The sequence below is a fragment of the Dasypus novemcinctus genome, chromosome 8, assembly GCF_030445035.2.
Source record: "Dasypus novemcinctus isolate mDasNov1 chromosome 8, mDasNov1.1.hap2, whole genome shotgun sequence".
Classification (NCBI taxonomy): domain Eukaryota; kingdom Metazoa; phylum Chordata; class Mammalia; order Cingulata; family Dasypodidae; genus Dasypus; species Dasypus novemcinctus.
Window position 1 is genome coordinate 99377657 of NC_080680.1, and position 26288 is coordinate 99403944.

At 39.5% G+C, this 26288-nt stretch overlaps 1 protein-coding gene across 11 annotated transcripts in view; it reads left to right on the forward strand.

Moving 5' to 3' along the window:
* The window catches only part of CDK5RAP2 (CDK5 regulatory subunit associated protein 2), a 256300-nt gene that overhangs the window by 169077 nt on the left and 60935 nt on the right, over nucleotides 1-26288 (forward strand). For 7 of the 11 annotated variants that reach the window (XM_058302477.2, XM_058302480.2, XM_071217029.1 and 4 more), the window contains 3 exons: nucleotides 9123-9218; nucleotides 11169-11356; nucleotides 20910-21348. In XM_058302477.2, the coding sequence (XP_058158460.1) occupies nucleotides 9123-9218; nucleotides 11169-11356; nucleotides 20910-21348 (723 nt within the window). The remainder of the gene's footprint in view (nucleotides 1-9122; nucleotides 9219-11168; nucleotides 11357-20909; nucleotides 21349-26288) is intronic. The other 4 variants (XM_058302481.2, XM_058302484.2, XM_058302486.2 and 1 more) reach the window with 1 other exon arrangement.

Genomic DNA, 26288 nt, shown 5'->3' on the forward strand with positions numbered 1-26288 from the left:
TTTAATTAGTTGTTTTTGTGTGCTTGTTAAGTCTTCTCTTTGTCACTTTTTTCTTCTTATTCTATTTCCTTGTTGTTGGCTAAGTTTCCTCAAAAGAAAATATTAGGTCCAGAGAAAGCAAAAGGGGTAAGAAAAGAAAAATGTAATAGTAGTATTGATAGTGACTGTTAGCCGAAGAACCATGTGAGGTCTAGGAGAATGTATATAGAACTCATGGAAGCTGTGTATAGTTATAGCCATAAAAAAGTGGAGTACCTATAATGAGATATTAAACTGATAATGGGGAGGAATATACTATGAATTAAAAGGTCAGTGTGGTCAGGAGAGAGGGAAAAAGAAAAGAGAGGACAATAACATAAAGAGTGAATAAATGATATAAAACAGATTAGAAGTATTAGAGATAAAAAATCAGAAATATTGGGGGTTGAACAGAGAGAGGTAGAATGTAAGAGAAACAATAAATGATGGCGGAGAGAATGATGTAAAGGAAAGGGGGATAGCGTTGGTAGTCACAATCAGTACGCACAGAAAAGAGAAAATTGAGGATGAGGAAGCACAGCAAATAAGAAATGTTGCCTGCATCACTAACATAAAAAAGGTAAAAAAGGGGAAAAATAAAGGAGAAAAAAGAGAGAAGGGAAAATAAAGCAGAGAGAGGGGAGAAAAAAGAAAAAGAAAAAAACAGGTGGTTGGGGGGATAAAGAAGAAGAAAAAACAAGAAAATGGACCAACAGAAAAGACCAGACAAGGCCCCAGGCAAAGAATCCTCTTTGCAATTGAATAAACTGCTTAGGAGTCTGACCTTCTCCCTTTCTCCCTTCTTCACTTCCTTCTCTCCCAAGGCAGCAGGAAGGCTGCATGAGGGCTCCTGTAGGAAATTCAAATGGGTCCCTGGTGAACCAACTCACCTGAGAAAATAATGACTCTTAATTTCTTGAGAGAGCACCCACCCCTTGCCAGGAACCCTAAATATGTTATTGGAAGCCTGTAAAGCACATCCTACTATCCCTCTCCCTTATGTGTGCTACAAGGGGACTAGTTAATTTTCTGACTCCACCTTCTCGCAGACCAAGTTTCCTATCCCAGGGTGTTTAGGTAAATTGGGCTTTCTCACCAGATTTGCCTCTTCTCTGTTCCTAAGCTCTCCCCAAGTCAGCTAATACCTCCTCCAAACTCAATAAAAAGGGAGGGGGGGGTCTAGAAAATCGAACCTGCACTCCTTGGCCCCTCTGTACCTCCCACCTAAACTCTCCTAGTTCTGAGTTAGTCAGCATCTGGAGGGGTAGGAGAATGCTGGATATCCGGGAGTGCTGGGCTCGGGAAACAGCGGCCCGGGAGAATGTGGACTCGGGGTATTTAGTGTGGGCCGTGGGGTTTCAGGGACACAAGCTTGGGGTTCACGCATTTGGGGGACACGGGGCTTCGAAACTCTGCCCCATGACTGGCCGTTCTCAGTGAACGCCGCAGCTTTTAGCCCTAGGGAAGGAGGGATTTACCCTCCCACGGCTTCCTTGTTGAGTGTTAGAAACCCACAGTTCTACCTTGAGCAAACATCCAAATCGATGTCCAAACACCTCCTGCCCTGCAGGTTCCTAAAACAGCCTGCTCCAGTGGGACTCCATCACCACACAGCTGGTCTTCTGTAATAGAGTTGACGATGGTGTACTTACTCAGATACCATCTTGCCCTGCCTCCCCCATTGTTTGTTTTTTTGATTTTAGGAGGTACGGGGAACTGAACCTGGGACCTCCCATGTGGGAAGCAGGCACTCAACCGTTGAGCCATGTCCACTCTCATCAGTATATATATATGTATAAAAATATAAAAAACATTAATTTTATTGATACATAATAAAAAAGGATATAGTTCATCCAGAGTGTGCAAATAATGGTATTTGGTATAATCGCATAGCTGTGCATTCATTACTTCAGTCATTATTAGAACATTCTCATTATTTCAATAATAATAAACAAAAACCAGACAAACAAAATTCTTCATCTCTCAATCTCTCTGTTTCCTCTGCTGTACATGTGCTGACTATTCCTGCACAATTATTTATTTATTAAGCAGGGTTTTTTTTAGATATATTCATATACCGTACAATTTATCTAAAGTATATAATCATTGGCTTTTAGTATGAACACAATATTGTGCATTCATCATCACAAAAAATGTTAGCATTATTTCAATACTCCAAAAAGAAAAACTCCATACCCCTTAGCATGCCATTCTAGTCCTACATAACCACGAATCAAAATTCATCTTTATAAATGTATTTATATTTACATTTTATATAAATGGAATCATAAAATATGTTTACAATATATTTAGTTCATAGTAACACAGTCATACAGTATTTGTCCTTTTCTCTTTGGCTTGCTTCACTCAAGATAATGTCCTCCGGGTTCATCCAGGTTATCAAGTGGTTTAGGACTTCATTCCTTTTTACAGCTGCATAATATTTCATTGTGTGACTGTACCACAGTTAGTTTAGCCATTCATCGGTTGAGGGACACTTGGGTTTTTTCCATCTTTTGGCAATTATGAATAATGCCACTGTGAACATAGATGTACAGATGTCTTTTTGTGTCACTGCTCTCAGTTCTTCTGGGTATATACCCAGTAGTGGTATTGCAGGGTCATGTGGGAAATTTATATTTAATTTCTTTAGGAACTGCCAGTCAGTCCTCTACAGTGGCAGTACCATTCTGCATTCCCACCAACAGTAAATAAGTGTTCCTATCTCTTCACATCCTCTCCAACACTTGAAGTTCTGTCTTTTTATTTTTTTTAAAGATGTATTTATTTATTTGTTTTCCCCCCTTGCTCTCCTCCTGCCCTGCTGTTTTTGCTGTCTGTGTTGGTGTTGTCTTTTCTTGTCATTTTCTCTCCTCTAGGATTCACCAGGATTCAATCCTGGAGACGTCTGATGGGGAGAGAGGTTCCCTGTCAATTGTGCCACCTCAGTTCCTGATTTCTGCTGCACTTCACCTTGACTCTCCCCTTGTCTCTCTTTTGATATGTCATCATTTTGCTGGGTGATTCACTTGCACGGGGCACTGGCTTACCATGCAGGAACTCGCGTGGGCCCTGGCTGACCATATGGGCACTTAGGCTGGCACCGGCTTGCTGCGCAGGCACGCTTTCTCTTCTTTTTCACCAGGAGGCCCTAGGGATCAAGCCCAGCTCCTCCCATATGGTAGGCGGAAGCTCTGTTACTTGAGCCACATCCTCTTCCTTCTTCCTCTTTTTAATAGTGGCCATTCTAATAGATGTGAAACAATATCTCATTGTAGTTTTGATTTGCATTTCCCTAATTGTTAGTGATGTTGAACATTTTTTTGTGTGTTTTTTTGCCATTTGTATTTCTTTTTAGGACAAGCATCCATTCAAATTTTTGCTCACTTTTTAATTGAATCATTTGTCTTTTTATTGTTGAGTTGTAACATCTCTTTATAGATCATGGACATTAAACCCTTATCGGACATGTGATTTCCCAATATTTTCTCCTGTTGAGTCAGTTACCTTTTCATCCTTTTGACAAATTCCTGTGAGTGCAAATGTGTTTAGTTTTGAGGAGGTTCCATTTACCTATTTTTTCCTTTGTTGCATGTGCTTTGGGTGTAAGGTCCAAGAAACCACCACCTACCACAAGGTAAGATGTTTCCCTGAATTTTCTTCTGGTAGTTTTATGGTCCTGGCTTTTAGATTTAGGTCTTTGGTCCATTTTGAGTTAATTCTTGTATAGGGAGTGAGATATGGTCCTCTTTCATTCTTTTGGTTATAGATATACAGTTCTGCCAGCACCACTTGTTGAAGAGACTGTTTTGTCCCATTAACATGAACTTGGTAGGTTTGTCAAAAACCAGTTAACTGTAGAGGTGAAAGTTTATTTCTGGACTCTAAATTTTATTCCACTGATCTATGTGTCTCTCTCTATGCTAGTACCATGCTGTTTTGACCACTGTAGCTTTGCAGTATTTTTCAAGGTCAGGCAGTGAAATTCCTCCCATGTCACTCTTGTTTTTTAGAATGCTTTTGGCTATTAGGGTGCACTTTTCCTTTCAAATGAATTTGGTAATTGCCTTTTCTATTTCTGTAAAGTAGGCTGTTAGAATTTTGATTGGTATTGCATTGATCTATAAATCAGTTTGGGTGGGATTGACATCTTCATGATACTTAGTCTTCCAGTCCGTGAGCATGGAATGTCTTTCCATTTGTTTAGGTCTTCATTGATTTCTTTTAGCATTGCTTCATAGTTTTTTGCATATAGGTCCTGTACTTCTTTGGTTAAATTGATTCCTAGGTATTTGAGTCTTTTTGTTGTTATCATAAATAGAATTTTTTCCCTGATTTCCTCCTCACATTGTTCAATGCTAGTGTACAAAAACATTAAATGATTTTTGCGTGCTGGTCTTCTATCCTGCCACTTTGTTGAACTCATTTATTAGGTCAAGTAGCTTTGTTGTAGACATTTCAGAATTTTGTAAATATAGGATCATGTCATCTGCAAATAATGAGTGTTTTACTTCCTCTTTTCCTATTCGGATACCTTTAATTTCTTTTCCTTATCTAATTACTCTAGCTGGAACTCCTAGTACAATGTTGAATAACAATGGTCATAGTGGGCATCCTTGTCTTATTCCCAATCTTCGAGGAAAAGCTTTCAACCTTGCCCCATTGAGTATGATATTGGCTATGGGTTTTACATATGTACCTTTTATCATATTAATTTTCTTTTTATTCCTATCTTTTGAAGCATTTTTTTTTTAATCAAAAAAGGATGCTAGATTTTGTTGAATGCCTTTTCTGCATTGATTGAAATGATCATGTGGTTTATTCCCCATCAGTTTGTTAGTGTGATGTATTATACTGATCGATTTTCTTATGTTGAGCCATTCTTGCATAAGAGGAATAAATCCCACTTAGTCATGTTGTATAAGTCTTTTGATATGCTGTTGGATTCGATTTGTAAGTATTTTGTTGAGAATTTTTGCATCTATGTTCATTAGAGAGATTAGTCTGTAATTTTCTTTTTCTTGTAATGTCTTTATCTAGCTTTGAATTTAAGGTGATGTTGGCTTCATAAAATGTGTTGGATAATTTTCCCTCCTCTTCAATTTTTGGGAAGAATTTTAACAGGATTTGTGTTCATTCTTTTCAAAATATTTGGTAGAATTCACCTGTGAAGCCATGTGGTTCTGGACTTTTCATTGTTGGGAGATTTCTGTTCATGGATTCAGTCTCTTTAAATCTGATTGGTTTGTTAAGTTATTGTATTTCTTGTAGCGTCCATGCAGGTTGTTTGTGCATTTCTAGGAATTTGTCCAATTTCATCTAGGTTGTCTAGTTGTTGGCATACAGTTTCTCATAATATCCTCTTATGATCCTTTTTATTTCAGTGGGGTCAGTTGTAACTCCCCTCCCCCCCCTTTCATTTCTGATTGTATTTATTTTCATCTTCTCTCTTTTGTCTTTGTCTAGCTATAGGTTTGTCAATTTTATTGATCTTCTCAAAGAACTAGCTTTTGGTTTTTTGATATTCTCTATTTTTTTTTTTTTTTTTTGTTCTCAATTTCATTTATTTCTGCTGTAATCTTCATTTTTTCTTCCCTTCTGCTTACTTTGGGATTGGTTTGCTGTTCTTTTTGTAGTTTCTCTAGTTGTTCAGCTAAATCTTTGAGTTTAGCTCTTTCTTCTTTTTTAACGTAGGCATTTAGGGCTATAAATTTCCCTCTCAAGACTGTCTTCACTGTATCCCATAAGTTTTGATAAGTTGTGTTCTTGTTTTCATTTGTCTTAATATATTTACTGATTGCAATTTCTTCATTGACCCACTGATTATCTAGAAATGTGTTGTTTAGCCTCCACACATTCACAAATTTACTGTTTTCCTATTATTGATTTCCAGTTTTATTCCATTATGATCTTAGAAGGTCCTTTGTATTATTTCAGTCATTGTATATCTATTGAGAGCTGCATTGTGCCCTATCTTTTGGTCTATCCTAGAGAAAGATCCATTGGCCTTTGTGAAGAATGTATAACCTGCTGAGTACTGTGTATGTCTGCAACATTTTGTATATGTCTTTTAGGTCCAACTCATTTATCATATTGTTTCCTTGTTGATCTTTTGTCTAATTTTTCTATCTAATGATGTGAATAGTTTGTTGAAGTCTCCAATGATTATTGTAGAGATGTCTTTTTCTCCCTTCAGTTTTGTCAGAGTTTGTCTCATGTATTTTGGGGCATCTTGGTTAGGTACATGGATATTTATGACTATTACATTTTCCTGGTGGATTGTCCTTTTTATTAATATATAATGGTCTTCTGTATCTCTTAATGGCTTTTTTGCATTTAAAATCTATTTTGTCTGATATTAGTGTAGCTACCCCTACTCTTTTTTGGTTACTATTTGCATGGAATATCTTTTTCTAACTTTCACTTTCAGCCTATTTCTGTCCCTGGGTCTAAAGTGAGTCTCTTGTAAGCAGCATATGGATGGCTCTTTATCCATTCTTTCAGCCTGTATCTTTTGATTGTGGAGTTTGACCCATTCACATTCATTGATGTTATTGTAACTGCATTATTCCACCACTCTGTTCTTTGGTTTTCATATGTCATATCGTATTTTCATCTTCTTACTCTTTTGGTTATCTTTTCTGGCTATTCTTTCTTCTATACTCTCCTCCAAGCCTCTCTCTCCTGTCTTTTTCTTTCAGGTGCTGAGGCTTCCTTTAATATTTCCTGGTGAATTCTTTTTAATGAACTCTCTTAGTTTCTGTTTGTTTGTGAATATTTTATACTCATCTTCATATTTGAAGGACAGTTTTGCTAGATGAAGAAGTCTCAGCTGGCAGTTTTTCTCTTCATAATCCTAATTGTATCATGCTGCTGTTTTCCTGTCACCGTGGTTTCTAATGAGAAATCTGAGCTAAGTCTTACTGAGCATCCCTTGTATGTGATGCTTTGCTTCTCTCTTGCTATTCTCAGTATTTTTTCTTTATCTTTTTCATTTGATATTCTGAGTAGGTTGTGTCTTTGAGTTGGTCTATTTGGGTTTATTGTGATTGGGGTATGGTGTGCATCTCGGACATATAGGTTCATTTCTTCCATGAGAGTTGGGAAATTTTCATCTATTATTTCCTCAAATACTCTTTCTGTCCCTTTTCCCTTTTCTTCTTTTGGAACTCCCATGACACATATGTTGTTACCTTTCACGTTGTCATCCAACTCCCTGAGCCCCTGCTCAATTTTTGCCATTATTTTCTCTTCAATTTTAGCTGTTCTGTCTTCATTATTACTTATTCTTTCTTCTATCATTTTGAGTCTGCTGGTATATGCCTCTAAGGTGTTATGTTTTTTAAAGATTTATTTTATTTATTCCTTGTTGTTTGAGCTCACTCTCTGCTCTCTATGTCTGCTTTTCTTCTTTTTTTTAGGAGGCATCTGGAACCATACCTTGGACCTGGAACCATATGTGGGAGGGAAGCACCCAATTGCTTGAGCTGCCTCCACTCCCTGCTTGTTGTGTTTCTCATTGTGTCTCTTCTTTGCATCATCTTGTTGCTTCAGTTTACTGTGTCAGCTCACTCTCTTTCTCAGCTTCTTTAGGAGGCACTGGGAACTGAACCTGGGACCTCCCATGTGGTCGGCAGGAGCCCAACTGACTGAGCCACATCCACTTCCCTCTAATGTGTTTTTTATTTCTCCTCTTATGTCTCTCATTCCCATAAGCTGTGTTACTTTTCTGTTGAGGATTTCAGATTATTGTTTGTGCTTGCTCAGTGTCTTCTCGATGTCTCTTTAGCCTTATTGTCCTTCAACTCATTAATTTGATTTTGGAAGTTTGTGTGCATCTCATTAATTCCCTCAAATCCTGTATCTCTTCTGGGGCTTTCATATATTCCTTTTCTTGGGCAATGTCTTCAATTCTTTTAGTGTGGCTCGTTTTGTTTTGTTTTGTTTTTGTTTTTTGCTGATGTCTAGGCATCTGATTAGGATGGTAGTTTATTTAGATGCTCAATTTCTTTCTCTTTCATAGGGATTTAGTGGTGGGAAGCAGTGTGTTACTGCTGCTCTTTGATTCTTAGTTTGACAGGTTTTCCATCTGATTCCCCTCCTTTGTCCCTCTCTCTTCTGGGCCATATCTAGCCTTTGCCTGGGTACTAAACCCTGGAAGATCATTTTCCAGGCAATTTCAGCCTGTCCTCTAGCTGTTTTTCTGGGAGAAAAGAGAGGCCCGTGTCTTTCTCGTCCCCATTGGTATGTTTTTGAAACAGCTTTGACTGACTCAGATCTCACCCCTCTTGGGTATGGCTACTTTTTCTCATTTTTCATTTCATTAATCCAGGCAGTCCAAGACCAGAATTTCACTCTTTCAGAGAGTTGTGTTCCTGCTCTTTTGAAAACTTTGTATTCTCCATTCTGTAGAATGAAGAATACAGAAGTTTTGGGACTTAGCTTCTTTCAAGCTATTGTGAATTTATACACAATAAATTTTTATAGTTATAAATAACTATCCTTCATTTCCCAAAGTTATCATCAGACAAGCTTGATACTGTACTCATTAGAGATGAGGACTTTTATCAACAAAATGACATTTTTGTTGGCACTGTGCATCTCAGATGTGTGACAGTCAGAAAAGAGGTTTATGCCCTGTGCTAAATAGGAGAAACAATCATTAATTGAGTACACCATAAATTTTACTTATTGCTTTCTAGCTCTTTGATATTTTCAATTCCATCAGTAGCTATTTTCCCAAATCTTGTTACTTTTATATAATCTGAAAGTGAATTTAGCAAAGGCAGGAATAGCAGTGGCACAACATATTCAATTTAAAACAGTTTAGGGAAGGCCATGCAAGGGTAAGAGCAATGGCTTTGGTTATTTCTTGGGGAATTTGTCCTTAAATTATGCCTTATCCCAGGCAGCTGTGTGTCATTTTCTAATATTAACAACTCTAACTTAGGTTAATTTTTATTTCATGGCTTTGGTGTTCGTTGCTCCCTCTTTTTGTTTGTTTTGCATTAAAAAAAAAAGAGACATCGCTGATTTTTTCATTCAGTATTCATGCTGCACACTCTTTTGTGTTGCATTTTTACACCATTCCATGCTCCATGTAGCTTCTGACTAGCAAGGACAACGAGGACATGATCAAAATTGGAGAGGATGACCAGAGTCATTTCCTGGGTGGCCAGCATTTGCAGCAGAGTAACGAGGTAGGAACATGGCAGTTAATTACTTATTCCATTCATCCCACTCCAAGCTCAGGCCAGTCTTCCAATCTGATGTGATGGGTTTTCTGTTTATTCTGCCCATATTGAGTGCCTGCTCTTTGCCAGTAGAAAGCAAAGAGACTAGGTTCTTCCTTCTCAGAAGTTACAAAGGCAGTAAGAGAGCCAGTCATGAAACATGAAAGCAAACATATGGTTGCAAATTGTGATAACTGCTATGGAGCAAATTAAAACAGGGTGGTAATAGGAAAATAACATGTATTGGATGTTTAACTTGGACCATTTATTTTATGCGTTAGAAATTGAGGACTCTGAGGGGAGATGATATACCCAGATCAAAGAATACATCAGTGAAGAACTGGACAAGAAGCTTTGTCCTTGGACTGCAAATGCCTGGATGACATTGAGCTAGGTTCCAGAGCAGGAGGTTACAGAGGACCAGGATCCCTGAGAAGGGGAGATCAGTTCCACACTGGCTCTTTACACTGCATTTGAAATGGAAGTCCACAGCAGTCCAAAGACAAGAGTACTAGCTCAGTCACTGAACTCCCATTCCCATAGAACCCTCCTCCGGTTACACTGATAGTAAACATCTGGAGCAAACATTGTCCAGGGTCGAATGAATTGTAAAGATTGGGATATGGGGGGAGAAAGAGTCTGTTTCAATTTTGATGTAAGTGGTTTTTAAAGTTGTTTAAGTTTGTGGAGTTATGAATAGGAAACCATTAAAAAGTAGATAGTTTTGGAGAGCTAAGCAATTAAAAGTGGGAGCTTCAGAGATCTGATATTGAGACTTGCTTTGCTACTACTGTCTCTGTGACCTTGGGCAGGTTGCTTAACCGTTATGCCTGTTTCCCATCAGTGAGGATAATAATACATCCTTGTTAGGATTGTGTGATTTAAATAAAAAGACATGTAATAAATGCTCAGGAAAATGATAGCAATTATTATTTTTATTGTTATATTCTGGACTTTTCCTTCTTTGGATATTGCTTATTTATGGATTTAATAACTAGATTGGTTGCAAACAAGACCCTATAAATAACAGCTCATTTGTGTGGGTCTTGTCTTCCATTTAAAAATCTTAATCATTTTACAAGTGTGGAGAGAGCTGTGTGATGGCTAGTGTATATATCACCAGCAGTAATGAAGTCAAGAGGAGTTATTTATAGACTGGTATAAGAAATTTACAGCTTTGGAAAGGGGGAAAAGAAGGTTAATTGCAACACCTTAAGACATGCCCAGCACTGGCTTTAACTAGTTGCATCCTTGGTGTCACTCCTCTGAGACCCTTAGTGACCCAAGAAGGTAAATACATAAATAACATATTTGTGGAAATTAGGGACTCTCCACCGTCCTAATGAGACAAATCAAAGTCATGTTAATTAGTATGTGCCTGTAAAGAGTTCATCTTCTTTCTCATATATAAGGAGGCTAAACTGCAGGATATATATAATGTCCAAATAAAGCATTTTTAATGACATGGGTTTGGTACCTTTCTTAAGAAGAACTTACAAGGAGTAGACCATGGAGTGGGGGAATTCACATCCAGTGTGCACCTATAGTACATGGTTCCAGGCACTTAACATGAGCCATTCATCTCATTTTGTTCTCGTAACCACCTCAGGAAGTGGACATTACTTTCCCCACTTCATAGATGAAGAAACTGAGGGTAAGGTGAAGTGATGTACACATCTTTTTCTTTTTTCCAGAATACTTCCCTACCCTAAAGTTAGAGTGTATAGACTTTGTGCCTGTGCCCCTCTCACTTCCCCCTCCCTCATTCATTTTCTTTGTCTTTTTGTCTCTGGCTCTGTGTCTCTGGCTCACTTATGCTCTCTTATTCACGCTTCATTATCATCCTTTTGATCCCTTCCATGTATTCCCTTCCCTTCCACCATATACCATTGTTTGACCAAATACTTTTATTTGTAGATTGTGGAAGACTATTCCAAAGAGGGCTGCAAAAATGGATATTTATGGCACATGGATTCCAATATTTTAGACTATGATGGAGCCCACAAACCTGGCTACCCTGGAGACCAGAGTCAAGAAGAAAGTGAACTCATGAACCTGCTCGCCCCCTTCTTCAATGAGAAGGCCACCTTGTTACTAGAATCCAGGTAGACATGGGGCCTAGACATTTGTGTCTAGTTTGAGGGGAGAACAAACTCATTTTGCTAAATGAATTTAGATACTGGAGCTGTGTAATTTACCCAAAAGTGCTCCTGAAATGGCCTGGAAATAATCTTGCTAGTCATGAAATTAAGTAAATAGGCTACATGGTAGTGGCTGGAAGGAGACTTCAACAAAGCCTCATGCAAGCCCATTGTGGAGAGGAGAAAGAAGGCTTTCCTTGAGAATTATTCCCTGAAGCCTCAGAAAGGGATATCTGGTGGAGAGGAGAAAGAAGGTTTTCCTTGAGAATTATTCCTGGGAGCCTCAGAAAGGGATGTCTGGCTGTCGGAGAGAGGAATCAGCCCTACTGAAATCTTATTTCTGACGCAGCTTAAAACATACCATGTAGTTGTGACTCTGCTGTTTTATGTTGATCTTAAATGCAAATTCTTTTCTCATTATATCTGCTGAGAATCATTCCTATGTGAGGAAATACTACAAGTTATTTTCCTTAAAACAAAAAAAGAGAAACACTTGGTACATTTGTATATTTAATCAATCCATCCTCCCTCCATTTTCCCCCTCCCCCCACTTTTTACCTTCACATTCTTTCTAGACTGTCATAACAGCTGCTTAGGCTTTGGAGTCACAAAGAGTTATACCTCCATCTCTCAGTGTCTCAGTTTCTCTGACCACTTCTTAGGGCTGTTGTGAAGATTAAGAAAAATAATGTTTATAAAAATGGCTGGCATATGGTGTGTGATCAATACATTTTTCATTTCTTTTCTGGTGTAGAAGAAAAAAATGGAGCTGTTAAAGACTGCTCAGGACTTTTGGCAAGAGCCAGGAACTCTAGTTTTTCTTGTATCTTTATTAGACTGAGCTAAGACATTTCTTCAGCTAAGAAAAGGATTGATGCATTCTGCTTTTCTCAGCAAGACCAACTCCTCCCTGGTCCCTGGTCCCTGGTTTCTGTCTAGCATTGTTCTAACATGAGTCCTTGTAGGGGATCAGAATAAACATATTCTGGTTTATTATAATGGGGAGTTACATGAGTACAGTTGTAGCTTGAGAAATGGATGATTCCCTAATCAGAATCACATCAAATATGACAGTTAAAAAATGCAACTGCCTCTCTAAGGACTGTGTAGGAATGTACATGGGTGAAGTGAGCCAGGGAAAAGTAAAATGGGCTCTGATGGGTGTATGGCGAATTGAGGTATATGTATTCCTTTCAAGCAGGTGGGAGCTTTTTAGTTCCAACTCCAGTGTTTGAGTAGAAGCCCCAAATTTGTATTCTAAATCTCTTGATTTTAAAAATTTAGATCTAATTGCATTTTTAAAAAAAGATTTCTTAAAAGGATTTCTTTTTTATTTATTTCTCTCCCCTTCCTTCCCGCCCCCCTGTTGTATGCTTTCTGTGTCCACTCACTGCGTGTTCTTCTGTATCCACTTGCATTCTTGTCAGTGGCACCAGGAATCTGTGTCTCTTTTTTGTTGCGTCATCTTGCTGTGTCACCTCTCTGTGTGTGCAGTGCCACTCCTGGGCAGGCTGCACTTTTTTGTGCATGGGGTGGCTCTCTTTGCTGGGCGCAGTCATTGTGCATGGGGCTCACAATGTGGGGACACCCCTGCATGGCCCGGAACTTCTTGCATGCCTCAGTACTGCACTTGGGTCAGCTCACCACATGGATCAGGAGGCCCTGGGTTTGAACGCTGGACCTCCCATATGGTAGGCAGATGCTTTATCAGATAAGCCAAATCTGCTTCCCTAATTGCATTTTTAAAGAAAGCACTGTGTGGGCTAAAACCCTGCAGGCCAACTTGTGACCTCTGCTGTTGAGCTGTCTGTTCCCTCCCTGCCTAGCCCCACTCATAGGTATCTGTTCCATAGTCTTCCTGGCCATTGGCCAGTTCTAGTTTTAATCAAGGCTTCCGTATGCTAGTCCAGATCTGATGCCCTATGCTTGGTCTCTGTGCCCCCCCTGAACCTCATGAGAGCAGCGTCATCCTGGCTGGGGCCTGCTGAAGGCCTGTCCAGTCTGCACCTGCTTGTGGTGCACATGCTCCAGTGCCAGGACTTGTGCTGGCCACTTCACATGCTCAATCTCATTTTACCTCATACCTGCTTTGCATGCTGCTGTTGCTGATGTCTCAGTTTTAATAAATATGGGAGCTGACACCTGGGGAGGTGACATTCCCATAGCTAATAAGTGGTCGAGCCATTGGAGAATGTTCTGGGGGAGTCTTAAAAAATTTTTCCCCCTTCGAATAAAATGAGGTTTCTGATTGCGCAGGGAAATGACAGTTTTTTACCTAGGGAATCCCTCTACCCCATTTGGTAGGTATTTTGGGTATACTAGAAAAAACAGCATTTTGAAGTCAAACAGACCTAGACTCTAGTCTGACTATGCTATTAAGAACTTGTGGGGAAGCGGACGTGGCTCAACTGATAGAGTGTCCATCTACCATATGGAGGGTCCAAGGTTTGATCCCCAGGACCTCCTGACCCGTGTGGTAAGCTGGCCCACACACAGTGTTGCCGTATGCAAGGAGTGCCGTACCACGCAGGGGCACCCCCGTGTATGGGTGTCCCATGCGCAAGGTGTACGCCCCGCAAGGAGAGCAGCCCCGTGTGAAGAAAGCGCAGCCCGCCCAGGAGTGGTGCCACACACACAGAGAGCTGATGCAGCAAGATAATGCAACAAAAAAGAGGTGCAGTTTCCCAGTGCCACCTGATAATGCAAGCAGGCACAGAAGAACACACAGCAAATGGACACAGCAGACAATTGGGGGGGTAGGCGGGGAAGGGGAGAGAAATAAATAAAATAAAATCTTTAAAAAAAAAAAAGAACTTGTAGCATATATCTGTAATTTAATTTCCTCATTTGTAAAATGGGGATTGGGGAAGTGTGGGAGTGGTAGATCCAGGTTGTTATTAAGTGGGGTTTTAATGATATTATTGCCTAAATTCTGTCCTGCCAATTTTTCCTACCCTTCCCTACTAACCTTAGGTAAGATTCATGGTATATGCAAGGTACTATAGCCAGCCAGTGATTGATCTTCTGTCTTCATTGCTAAGCCAGTGTCTGATAACCCAATGCAGGGCTATAATAGAGCTGGGTAGGATGATTCAACTTAGGCCTCAGATTTTCTCTCAGCCTTTGAACTCTTCCTACCTCTAGCCATCTACCCTAGGGCGTATGAAGCTAGCAGATTATCTAGTCCCCAGGAGTAAATCTGTTTCAGTTCAGCCATTCACTAGGCTAGAGTAAGGAAACAACTTTCCATTGGCTACGTTAACCTAATTAGTTGTCTTGTGCTTGACCAACCAGGGCAATTCTTTCCTTGAGGGTGAAATGAAAAGAGTAAGAACAAGGTCTAACCTGGCCTGTGAAGAATGGGTTGAGCCACCCCTTCTCTCTCATGTGTTCATCATGTGTGTGATCCCAGCCCTCTCCATGTACCTCTGGATCATTTGGCTCTCACTCCCAAAAGTACATGGTTTAGGATTTTACCTTCTATATTTTTCAGGTTGTGAAATTAGTATTAGGTGCGAAATTTGATAGTTCAAAATTGTAAAAACCTAGAAGGGGGAGCCCTTGGGGATTATATAATTAAGAATTGAAAAAAAAGGCTAATATATTCTTGAGCTCCAACTAACAGAAGTAGAGAGGACAACTCCGAGGAAATCTGAGTCTGCTTTTCTGGGCATGGTTAGAATACTCTTAGAGAAAGAGGGCAGATAGGGTACTACCAGGGCTGGAAAGGAATCCAAAGGGGGCCCAAAAAGGTCAGGAGAGAAATAGCTGAAGAGCATCAGTGTGTTTAAACAGGAGAGAAGACATCACAAGTGCTTTTGAAGGTAAGTTCCATACGATAGAGGAACTGTGGGGGTTATAGCTAGAAACCCAGAGTCCTTTGATTCTCTCCTTTCGCCTTTTTTTCCTTTCCTTCACCTTCCAAATTTAGGGTGCCTCTAAGACCTGAACATTCTAGCTCCTACATAACTTAAATATTTCTGCTTCTCACTTTCCCTGTTGCCCTCTCCCCAGTCCTAGCTTCCATCAGATTTCTCCTGGGTCACTGCAGCATCCTCCTAACCAGTCTCCTGCAGACACCCTTGCCCCTTCCAAACTGTTTTTCACACTGCTTCCAGAGTGATTGTTTGAAAATGTGATTATATCATCCTTCTCCTTAAAGCCCTTCAGAGACTCTCTCCTCTTTTCTTATGATCAAAATCTTTAATATGGCTTCCTAGGCCTTGAGTGATCTGGAGACCTTCTCCTTCAGCTCCACTCACACCATTCTTGCCTTGCTTTTTGTCCTTTGGCCACACTGCCTTTTGAGTGGACAGAATGGGCCATGTGTCCTCTTGTTTCTGGGCTTTTGCACATGCTGCTTCTTCTGAACCAACAGTCCTATTGCCCACTTCCCCAGGCCTAGTTAACCCCTTTTCAACTGTTGAATCTCAATCCTTCCTTAAGACCTTGGCTCATATTCATCTTACATATTTTCATAGGGCATTCCCTATTTTAAATTTAGTATCACTAACTGCAAAATGGGCATTTAGCATCATCCAGCACAAGACTGTTTTGTAACTTCTTTTATTTTTCCTACTCCTGTCCCTCCCTGGCTAAATGACCTTACTCTATACTTCACTGAGAAAACAGGAGTCAAACTCCAATGACTCATTTTTCCTACCAGTGCTGCCAGCTCTGAACCCACAAACTCTCTCTTTCCTACTGTTGGACTAATCAGTGTCTCAGCCTTTCAGCAGCTCCTGGTCATTCTCTTTCTTTCTTGCCTTCTGTTCCCCACCCTCTCCCTGTTTTCCATCTACCTCACTAGTTTCTGTCAGCCTCCTTTGCTGCTCCTTTTCCTTTGCCAGTCATGAAATTTGGGGTGTCCCAGAGCCATGTTCTCAGCCCCTTTCTTTTCTCTATCTCTTCAGTCTTCCATGACTTTATAGTATGCTAAGTGACTTTCCAGTTTATACATATGACCCAGACCTCTCTCCAGATCATACAGTCAGCTGTCTACTTGACATCTCCACCTGGCCAACCTCAAAATTAATCTGTCCAAAACTCAACTCCCTGTTCCAATCTGCTTCTCCCCTATTCTTCACATGCCAGTTATTGATACTACTATCTACATAGTTACTATGGCCAAAAGTCTAGGAGTTAACCCTTTTTTCATACATTTCCTTAATCTCCATATCCATCAACAAGTCCTGGTGACTCTACCTCCAAAATAAATCCCTAATTCAACTACTTCACACCTCCACTACTACTTTCTTAGTCCAAGCTGCCTCACCTCTCTCTTGGACTCCTCCCACAGCACAGCTTCCTAACTGGTCACCCTGCTTCCATTTCTACCCCTCTACAGTCTATTGTCCACAGAGCAGTCTAACTGATCTTTTAAAAACTTGAATCAGATCATGCTCCTTCTATGCCTTCAGTGGATTTCTATCGCCCTTAGAGTAAAATCAGAACTTCTTGACCTGGCCTCTATCTACCCTTTTCTCAATCTTCTTTGCCTGCCACTCTTGTTCGGTGGACTCCAGCTACACTGGTCCTATCATCCAGTCTTGTTCTCACCTCAGGGCCTTTGCAATTTCCCTACCTGCATTTTCTTTTCCTAGATATATATGTGACTGAATTCTCAGCTAGTTCTCAACTCTGCAGTCTTTTCTGATCACTGTAACTAAAGGAAATCCCAGTATCTCTACACTTTGTCCCAGGACTTCTTTCTCTTTTCTTTTTAAAATCATAGTATTTAGCACTACTTTAGATTGTCTTATTTAGTTATGTATCCATGTATGAATGCCTTTCTGTCTTGTTGTCTTCTCTTTGATAAAATGTAAGCTCCATAAAGGCAAAGAGTTTCTCAATAAATATTTGAATGAATGCACAAATGATTAAAAGCTTAACATTATAGTAGAAGGTAGTTTAGAAATGTAATACAGTACTTTCTTTGGAGTTAAGAATGTCTGGGTTCCAATCTTTCTTCTGCTGTTTTCCTGGGGGAATATCGAATCTTTATGATTCTGGTTTTGTCATCTACAAACTGGGGTTAATAGTATTCCCTATCTCAGTCTTATCGCGAGGATTAAATGTACTTACTGTGCTTAAAAGATCTGGCACATTGTAAGTGCTTAGTAAATGTCAGTTCCTTTCCCCTTATGCCTTCTACATGGCAGAAATGCTCAGGAAGGTTATATAAACAATGTTTGGATCTTTGACAAAACCCTTGGACTGAACCGTTTAAAAGGTCCTGGTTATGGTGACAGCTTAATGAATCTGCTCTTCAGATCTCTAGCATAGTAAGACTTGAAATGTTCTATTTAACACAGCTACTATTTTACTATATTATTATGGCCACTTTCACTACTTTTTACTACCCATTTGTAAAGTTTTTTTCTAGGTTTTATTGTGTGTTGTTTGGTGATGAATAATGATGCCCCTTTGGCTAGCTGAATAACAATTGTCATTATTTTTAATCTGTATTAAGGGAAGGAGAGGAAAGGAAAATTTAGTTAGCATATCCTAATGCTTGAAATACCAGAAATCTCTTTAAGTCTGTGTTTAATATAGTTTAAGATGGTTTGTATAGTCTAAATGATTCCATATTAGAAGTGAAAAATGCATTATACATTTAAATTTTGGTTTCCATACTTTTATTTTTTATCCTATTCCAGTGTACCTTAGCTGTTTAATTTCAGTTTAATTGATTCTGCCCTTAAGTTCGATGTTAAGGATCCAGATATGAATAAGGTTTATCCCTTCCCTCATAGGGCTCTGTGGGAAAGATAAAACAAGGGTACAAATATACAAAGTGGTAGCGAGTATATAAATAGGGAGGTTCCAAAAGGTTTCAAGTGGAACTGTGGTAGCAAAGATATGAAGGAAGAAGGTCAGCATATATTAAAGGAGTTGGTAAAACCCATTCTGACTATATTACAAGGTTTCTTGAAATAAGACAGACACAAGAAACTGACAGGAGAAGAATAAAAGAACTAACATTGATGAGGGCCTGTTTTGTCCCCTTCTCTCTACTGGCTGCCACTGCCTCATCTAAACCTGCATTTTCTTCCCCCTATAAGATTGCAACAGCCTTCTAACTGGTCTCTCCCTCTGTGCTTGCTCTCCTCTAGTCCCTTTTGCCATAATTTCCCATCTGAATTTCATAACTTCCTCTTCTTTTTTTATGAATCTGCTTTCCTCCCTTATTTTTTGGATGACTTAAACATACTTATTCTAAAATCATTTTCAGGTTGCTTTATTGTTTCTTTTTTCTTGGGTGTGAATTCTCCCATTTGTTGATTGTCTTCCAAACTGGCAGCATTTGTTTAAAAGTTCCTGTTTGTCTATGTTAGTGACCGTGCATTGCCCATACCTCCCCCCTTTATTCCTCCCTGAATGGTGGCTTTGTAAGTTACCTCAGCTTGGGCCCCTTAAGTTCTTACTTTAGGGCTCAGAGATTTTACCGTAGAGGGAAATGACTATTCTAGAAACTGAACTAGTAGTTTTTACACCAGCATAGACTGCCCAGTTCTGTAACATGTGCCTTTCCTTCCTGCTTTCTCTATGGGCAAATATCATAGATTCTGAGCAGGGAAGGAGAGGGTTACTATCATGAAGTTCATATGGTCCCTCTCCTACTATGGAAGTTGAATTTCTGGACCCCACTATTTTCTGCAAATGCCCTGCTTCCCGTTACCCACCCTCCACCCTCCATTTTAGCCCTTTCTCACAAGTATGGGTTTCCTCCTCTGCCTCTGATCCTTGGATAATTTTGTCTTGATTTTAAGTTCCCATTTTAAAATATTTTTTGTTGTGCATTTTTTGCAGTCATATGAGATTAGAGCGGGTGGGAGTGGCTCTTGTGTGTCTTCTCAACCACCATTTTGATAGGAAATCTCTCCATTCATTCTCTACACAAGAGCCAGAGTCATCTTTTCAGAGCATGTGTGTGACTGTGGCACTCAATTGTACAGAGCCTTTTAGCAGCTCTCCTTTCCTTCACATGGCTTGTAAGACTCTTCTTGACTTCATCTCTATCTTACCTCCTAGCTGTACTTCCTTATTCTCCACACTGTGTCTTACCGCTCTTCATGTTGTTTTCCCATGCTTAGAATGTTCCAACATCCTTTCCCCTGGCTGGCCCCTCATTGCCTCTAGAAGCCTCTTCCTGTCATTCTCCCTGCCACCTCCATTCTGAATACTCTGGGATATTTGTTCCATAACCTTCCCAAACTTCCATGGTGCCTGTGTTTCCCTTTACTAGAGCTATGTGGGGTAGTGATTTATTACGTTTCTATCTTTGACACAATTCCAAGTCCTTGTGGGCAGTTTGGTATCCCCAGTATCCACTACAGAGCCCAGCCCAAGGAACACACCCAACAAGTGATTCTTACTCTTCTTGAACTGCTCCATCCTGGGCACCATATCAGGTGCTTGACATCCTGGCTTAGTGTGTGTTTCCCAGAAAGCAGAGCCTGAGACAAAGACTTGGGCACAAGTAGTTTATGTGGGATATGACACCAGAGAGCAGAAGGATTGAAAGATCAGAAAAAGTAAGATAGGAATGGAGAAAAATCCAGTAGGGTACGTTATTGATCTGGCTACTGCTATGGGCAGCTGGAGCTCAATCCTATTTTGTACTGTGAGGGACTGTATAGACTATGCCTTAGTGTTATCTCTCCAAAGGATGGGAGACTGGGGCAGTTTGCCACCAGCTCTCTACCTCCAATGGTATAAACTAATTTGCACTCCCATGCTACCTGGCAGTTGACTCAAAGAGCTCGGAGATAAAATGGCAACAGAGAGATATAATGTATACTTAAGGTTTTAGTGTCTATGGAAACTGTCCAAGCAGCTACAGTGGAAATCGGAGGTAGACTAAGAGTGTGCAGTGAGGGGGGTGCAAAGCATTTGTTACTCATATACTATCTCATTTAATCCTTACAGCTGCCCTGTGGAGGAAGACTTCTTCTCTTCCTTTTATAAAATCACAGAGTTAGAATTTGAAGTCATTTTTGTCTTACCTCAAAGTCAGTGCTCTCTTATTTCTATTATGCCTGTTTATAAGCATCTTTCATTTAGCATCTATTTTTGAATATGATTGTGCTCCAGGATGGAGCAGAATGTCACTGATGGACCAGTCAGGTTGGCCACATTCATTCACAAGCTGTACTTGCTCCTGGATGTGGAAAGGGAGGGAACTTGGCAATTGTCATAAACACTTTGTGACCCCTGAATGCTCCTACTAGGCCCAGCCTGCATTTATATACTCATGGGGCCCACTCACTTGCTTTGTACCATGTACCTTCTTAGCCCTCAGATAAGCATAGTAGTACCTACCTTACATGATTGTTGTGAAGTTACATGGGATAAAATACTTGACATGCTTTTTGGCACATGGCAGGTGATCACTGTATTTAATTGAGACAAAATCTGGAGAAGGGTTGGTGGGGAGAACTTGGGAAACTGGCAGGGAATAAGTCTGTATCCAGAAGCCTAGCTTTCTCACTCCCTTTCTTTTTTGTGAAAATAGGCCAGACCTTCTGAAAGTGCTACGTGAACTGCTTCTGGAACGAATATGCTTGACAGAGCATGAAGTTTCTGGAAAATACTTTGATGGTAAAACTGAGAAGACACTTAAGCAAATGGCCATTCAGCTAAGAGGTGAACTCAGACATTTTGTCCAAACCAACTCATTACCCAAGTCATATGATGAGCTGAAGTTGCCTTGGGGAATCCAGCCAGAAAAGGTGGGTGAAGTGTCCAAGGTGGAGCTGAAAGATGCTTCTGTGCAGACCATGGCCATGGAGGGCAACACTCTTAGAGTCAAACATGATGGAGTAAGAGAGGCTTGGGAAGAGAGACCGACACAAGCCATATTCTACACTGAGCATCAGCCTGAGAACGTGCACAGAATGCCGGGGCGACAGGTCACTCCCTTTCCTTTCCCAAGTGGGAGTGGGACTGAGAAAGTAAGTTTTTCCATCTTTATATATGGTATATATGTGTGTGTGTATGTTTAAAGACATGTTTAAAGATTTGTAGGTATAAAAACATACATATTTTAAACAAAATCAAACCAACAACAACAAAAACAAAAAACACCTCTAATCTGCCTGCTTTCTTTGATTGATGTGAATAAGGGAAATTCCCAGTGTGTCTCTCTGCTTGCATTTATCCATCCCCTCCACCTGGAGGTTTGTATTCTTCCTAGCTTTCCCCAAAATTTTACAGATATTTCCCTCCTCCCTTCTGTCTCTCCTTTCTAACCTTTTCCTATCTCATTTATCTATATATCATTAAATTTCTCTCTTTTCCTGATGAAAATGACATCATGTTTATACATGTCTGCAACTTTTTCTTTCATTTTATGTATCAAGGACATCTTTTCTTGTCATGGCTGCATAAGATTCCCTTGTGGGAGTGTGTCCAAATTCATACAATTGTTTACCTACTGATAGACATTTATTTTGCAGGTTTTTTAAAAAGTCAAAGTAACCTGACTTGAGGGTAGGGTTGAACACCTAGGTTTTACTTGGTGCAGACTTTGTGTCTGAGAGGTACTGACTGTCTGAGGGCTTTGTTTACTTTCTCTTACCCTTACAATGCCATTTGGAGATGTGGAAGCTAGAATCCAAGTGAGATACCCACGGCCACCCAGCAGTAAAGGGACTGAGCTGGGGCCCTCACTGTGCTAGACTCCACAGCCACACCCATTCCTTGTGTCAAGCTGCCTTCCAGCCCATGGTGTCAGGAAGCAGTAGGGTTTGATTTTATTGGATGAATGTCTGCATGTTGATTTTGCTTCAGTCAAGGGTGCTGTTTTTAAGCTTCTTCTCAGATACTGTCAAATATTCCAGATTGCTAAAAGTCAGAATCTCTTGGCAGTGTTTGATTGGACCTTTTATTAATATCTTTCTGGGAAGAGGGGTTGGGTTTGAGAATACCCAAAGCAAGGAGATGTGAGTGTTCTGGTAGAGAGGGAAATAGGTCATGTTTCTGATAGAGTTTCAATGATACTGTTGATATTCTTGTTCTGATGGGTATTTTGTGTCTGAGAATTCAACTGTACACACTGCTTCCAAGCATCTGAATGGAGAGCTAAGTTTATTTTCTGACCACAAAATTACTGCCTTTGTGCATACAAAAGAGAGTTAGATATATCATTAGCAAAATTGCTTTTGATTGTTTTAAATTTTGCACCAAAACTGTAATTTCTAGGAAAGGGTTTTCTAAAGATATCAGTAGAGGGGAAAAAAAAAAAAAGACGCTGCCATCATATTAATGGTACTTGTGGTGCAAATTTGTGCAATTTGGCTAGAATAAGAATGCTGTCATTTGCCCCAGCTCCTTTACTGTGTACCTGTGTATTAAGAAATTAATTGTTTTCCCCCTATTTATATGGGGAATGTTATTCTATGTTCAGGAAAATAATATAATTAAATGAATTTAATTTTCCCCAAAAATGTTAAAAATTTTCCTTTTTATTTTGAATAATCCTCTGCTTATGGCTTCAAAAGAAAGGAATTATTTTTTTAAAGCATTTGGTCTGTGTGCCAGGCATTGCCAGGATAGACGCTCTAAACATATATTATCTAATTTAATCTTCTTAACAATTGTATGAATTAGATGGGTACTATCTGTATTTACACATGAAGAAATGGAGGTTCTGAAGACTTTATAGAATTGTCCAGGGTGACTCGGCTGGTAAATGGAATAGTTGGAATACAAACTGAAGTTGGACTTTAGAAGCAGACAGGAATACTATAAACCTACCATTTTCAGTAAGGGAGGAGTCCTTGTATCACCAACATGGCTTTTAGTCTATGCAAAGCAGAATAACATTTAATGACTTCCTTTGTGGTCTTTGGTTGGGGAAAGAATCAGTAATCCTAGGGCTTAAGCCAGAATTCTGGTATCCAGTTAAAAGGAATATTATTGAAGCCTAAGGGTGAGATGAGGAGATGGGATATACCTCTGATTGTTAAGTTACAGAAGCAGGAGAATTGACTTTACAGGTATGACTGTGTTTGCATCCGGCCTGGCTCCTTACCTGCTGTGAGTTTTTGAGTAACTAACCTGACCTTTCTCAGTGTCTGGAATGGGATCAGTGTGACCTAGAAAGCGAAGCTGGAATGACGATGAAATAAAATGATGTGTGACGTGTGCCTGCTGCAGAACTTTCTACGTGGTAGGTGCTCATTGTATGTGAGTTCCTGCTCCCTTCCCCTCCCGCATTAGAAGTTCTTTTATGGCATCTTTAATGAAGTGGTAGGTGAGATTCTGTTCAGTGTTGTCCCTAAGGCAGCATTTTGCATGGTGTTATTTTAGAACCGGCATTAGCCTGACTGACGGCTGTCTTCCATCCTGAAATTGACTTTGGCATTTGTACACTTGCAGATGTCTTTTCTGTTGCCATATGACACACTGATTTGGATCCAAGAATAAAGAAAGAAAGGTAGAGACTGAGGACCAAGTAAATAAATGACTGTTGTTTTGCAATCTTCTTCGGTGAGGCCCCTATCTCGTCCCAAGTGGTCCTTTTCACCATTCACCACCTCAAGCTGTTCTTGTCCTTGAACCTGTTCCCCTGTCGTCCCAGAATTTCAGAGCAGAAAGTGTCTCAGCTTTTCTTAATTGGAGCCTGAAGAACTAGTTTGAGGTGTGCCCCTATAATCTTATTGTGTGGCATTGAATTAGTTATTTAACATATTGGTTTCTTTTAGAAAATAAGAGCGATAATTTCTATTATGTTGTAAGCTCTAGGTGTGCAGAGTTTAGCTGAGGATTATGGGAGAATGTGCTTGGAAACATTTTGTATTCTAGAACATGCAAAGAGGGATCTTTACTCATCTTTCCTTCTTGAGATTTCATCATTTCCTGGGTCCCAGATATTTCCTATTTCCTTCTCAGTCTCCTTCTCTGCTTTTTTCTTTCTTTTTCTTTATAACAATAACTTTATTGAGGTACAGTTCATATATAATAATTCACTCATTTAAAGTATACAATTTAGGATTTTTTAGTATAGTCACAAAGTTGCACAACCATTACTATAGTCAGTTTCAGAACATTTTGTTCTTCTGAAAAGAAACCCTGTACCCATTAGCAGTTACTTCTCATTCACACCCTTCTTCCCAATTCCCACTTGTCATCCATTAACATGCTTTCTGTTTCTATAGATCTGTCTACTATGCATATTTCATATAAATGGAATTATATAATATGTGGTCTTTTATGTCTAGCTTCTTTCATTTAGCATGCTGTAGCATGTATCGGTACTTCATTTCTTTTTATTGCTGAATAATACTCCATTGCATGAATATACCTCATTTTATTTATCTGTTTATCAGTTGATGAACATTTGGGTACTTTCCACCTTTTAACTATTGTGAATAATGTTGCTGTAAACATTTGTGTACAAGATTTTGTGTGGCCATACATTTTCATTTCTCTTAGGTAGGAGTGGGATTGCTGGGTTAAATGTTACTGTTAAATCATTTGAGGAACTGCAGGACCGGTTTCCAAAATGGCTGCACAGTTTTACATTTCTGCCAGAAATATATGAAGGCTCCAATTTCTCCATATCTTCGCCAACACTATTATTAACTGTCCTTTTGATTCTAGCCATCCTAGTGGGTGTGAAGTAGTATTTCATTGTGGTTTGATTTGCTTTTCCCTAGCTAATGATGCTAAGCATCTTTTCATGTGCTTATTGGCCATTCATACTTCTTCTTTGGAAAAATGTCTGTTCAGGTCCTTTGCCCGTGTTTTAATTGGATTATTTGTTTTCAAAATATATAGTTGCAATAGTTCTTTATATATTCTAAATTCAGGTCCCTCTTCTCAGCTTTTGAATATATTTGACAATTCCCCACGTGAAATGAACTTCCATTTGGTCTCTTAAGTTATTGTTTGTATGTTCATTCAACAAATAGTTGTTGCACACCTGCTATGTGCTAATCCTTGTGCTGGAAACTGTGAATATATAGTAAACTCCCTGAACTCTAGAACTTACAGGCTGGTGTGGAAGATAGATAATGAACAAGTAATTGTACAGGCATTTAATTATAATGGTACTAATATTCTCTGAGAAGAATCATAGGGTACGTGAATGTGTATAACAAGAAGATTTGTCCTGGTCTTGGTAATCAAGGACCATTTTCTTGAGGAAGTCACATTTCAGCTGAGTTCTAATAAGAGATTTGGAGTTAGTTGGGAAAGTGAGCATGGGCAAAAAAGAGAATTCTAGGTAAAGGAGACCGTATATGCCACGGCCCTGAGATGAGTGGCCTCTTAAGGTGCTCAACCACTTTAGCTATATCTGCTCCTCTCACTTGACTTTGAATCAACTTTGTCCTGTGAGCCACAACAAATTAAGATGTATGACATAGACAAATAGAGCATTCTGAGCCTGGGAAGTACCAGTTAGGTTTAATGACCTAGTAGCCACTGAAGACTTTAGTAAGGGATGGTTCTGAGGATTAGCAGAGGTGGGAGGCAGATTTGCTTTGCAGTCAGGTGAAAACCATGGACCCCTTCTCAGAATGTAGTGGCAGATAGTTTTATGACATTCAACATTGGCATGTCTTTAAATTAAATTTTAGGATTATTCAAAATTATGTTTTATAACTTTCCCATAATTTCAACACCTGATAACCTAACACAGTTCAACATCTGTTCAAATGTTCATTTTTGGCAAACACTTACAAATTCAAGTTTTCCCATAGCGTTATAAAACCATCTCTAGCCATCCTTACCAACCTTTTTGCAGGCAGTTATCCACTGCATTCAGAATATGGTACATCAAAGTGAAAATTATACTAAGTCCACACTAGACTGTGTATTACTTAATAAATATTTTACACCCACACAACACATCACCACAAGAATGTTTTTAAATGCAAAAAATAAA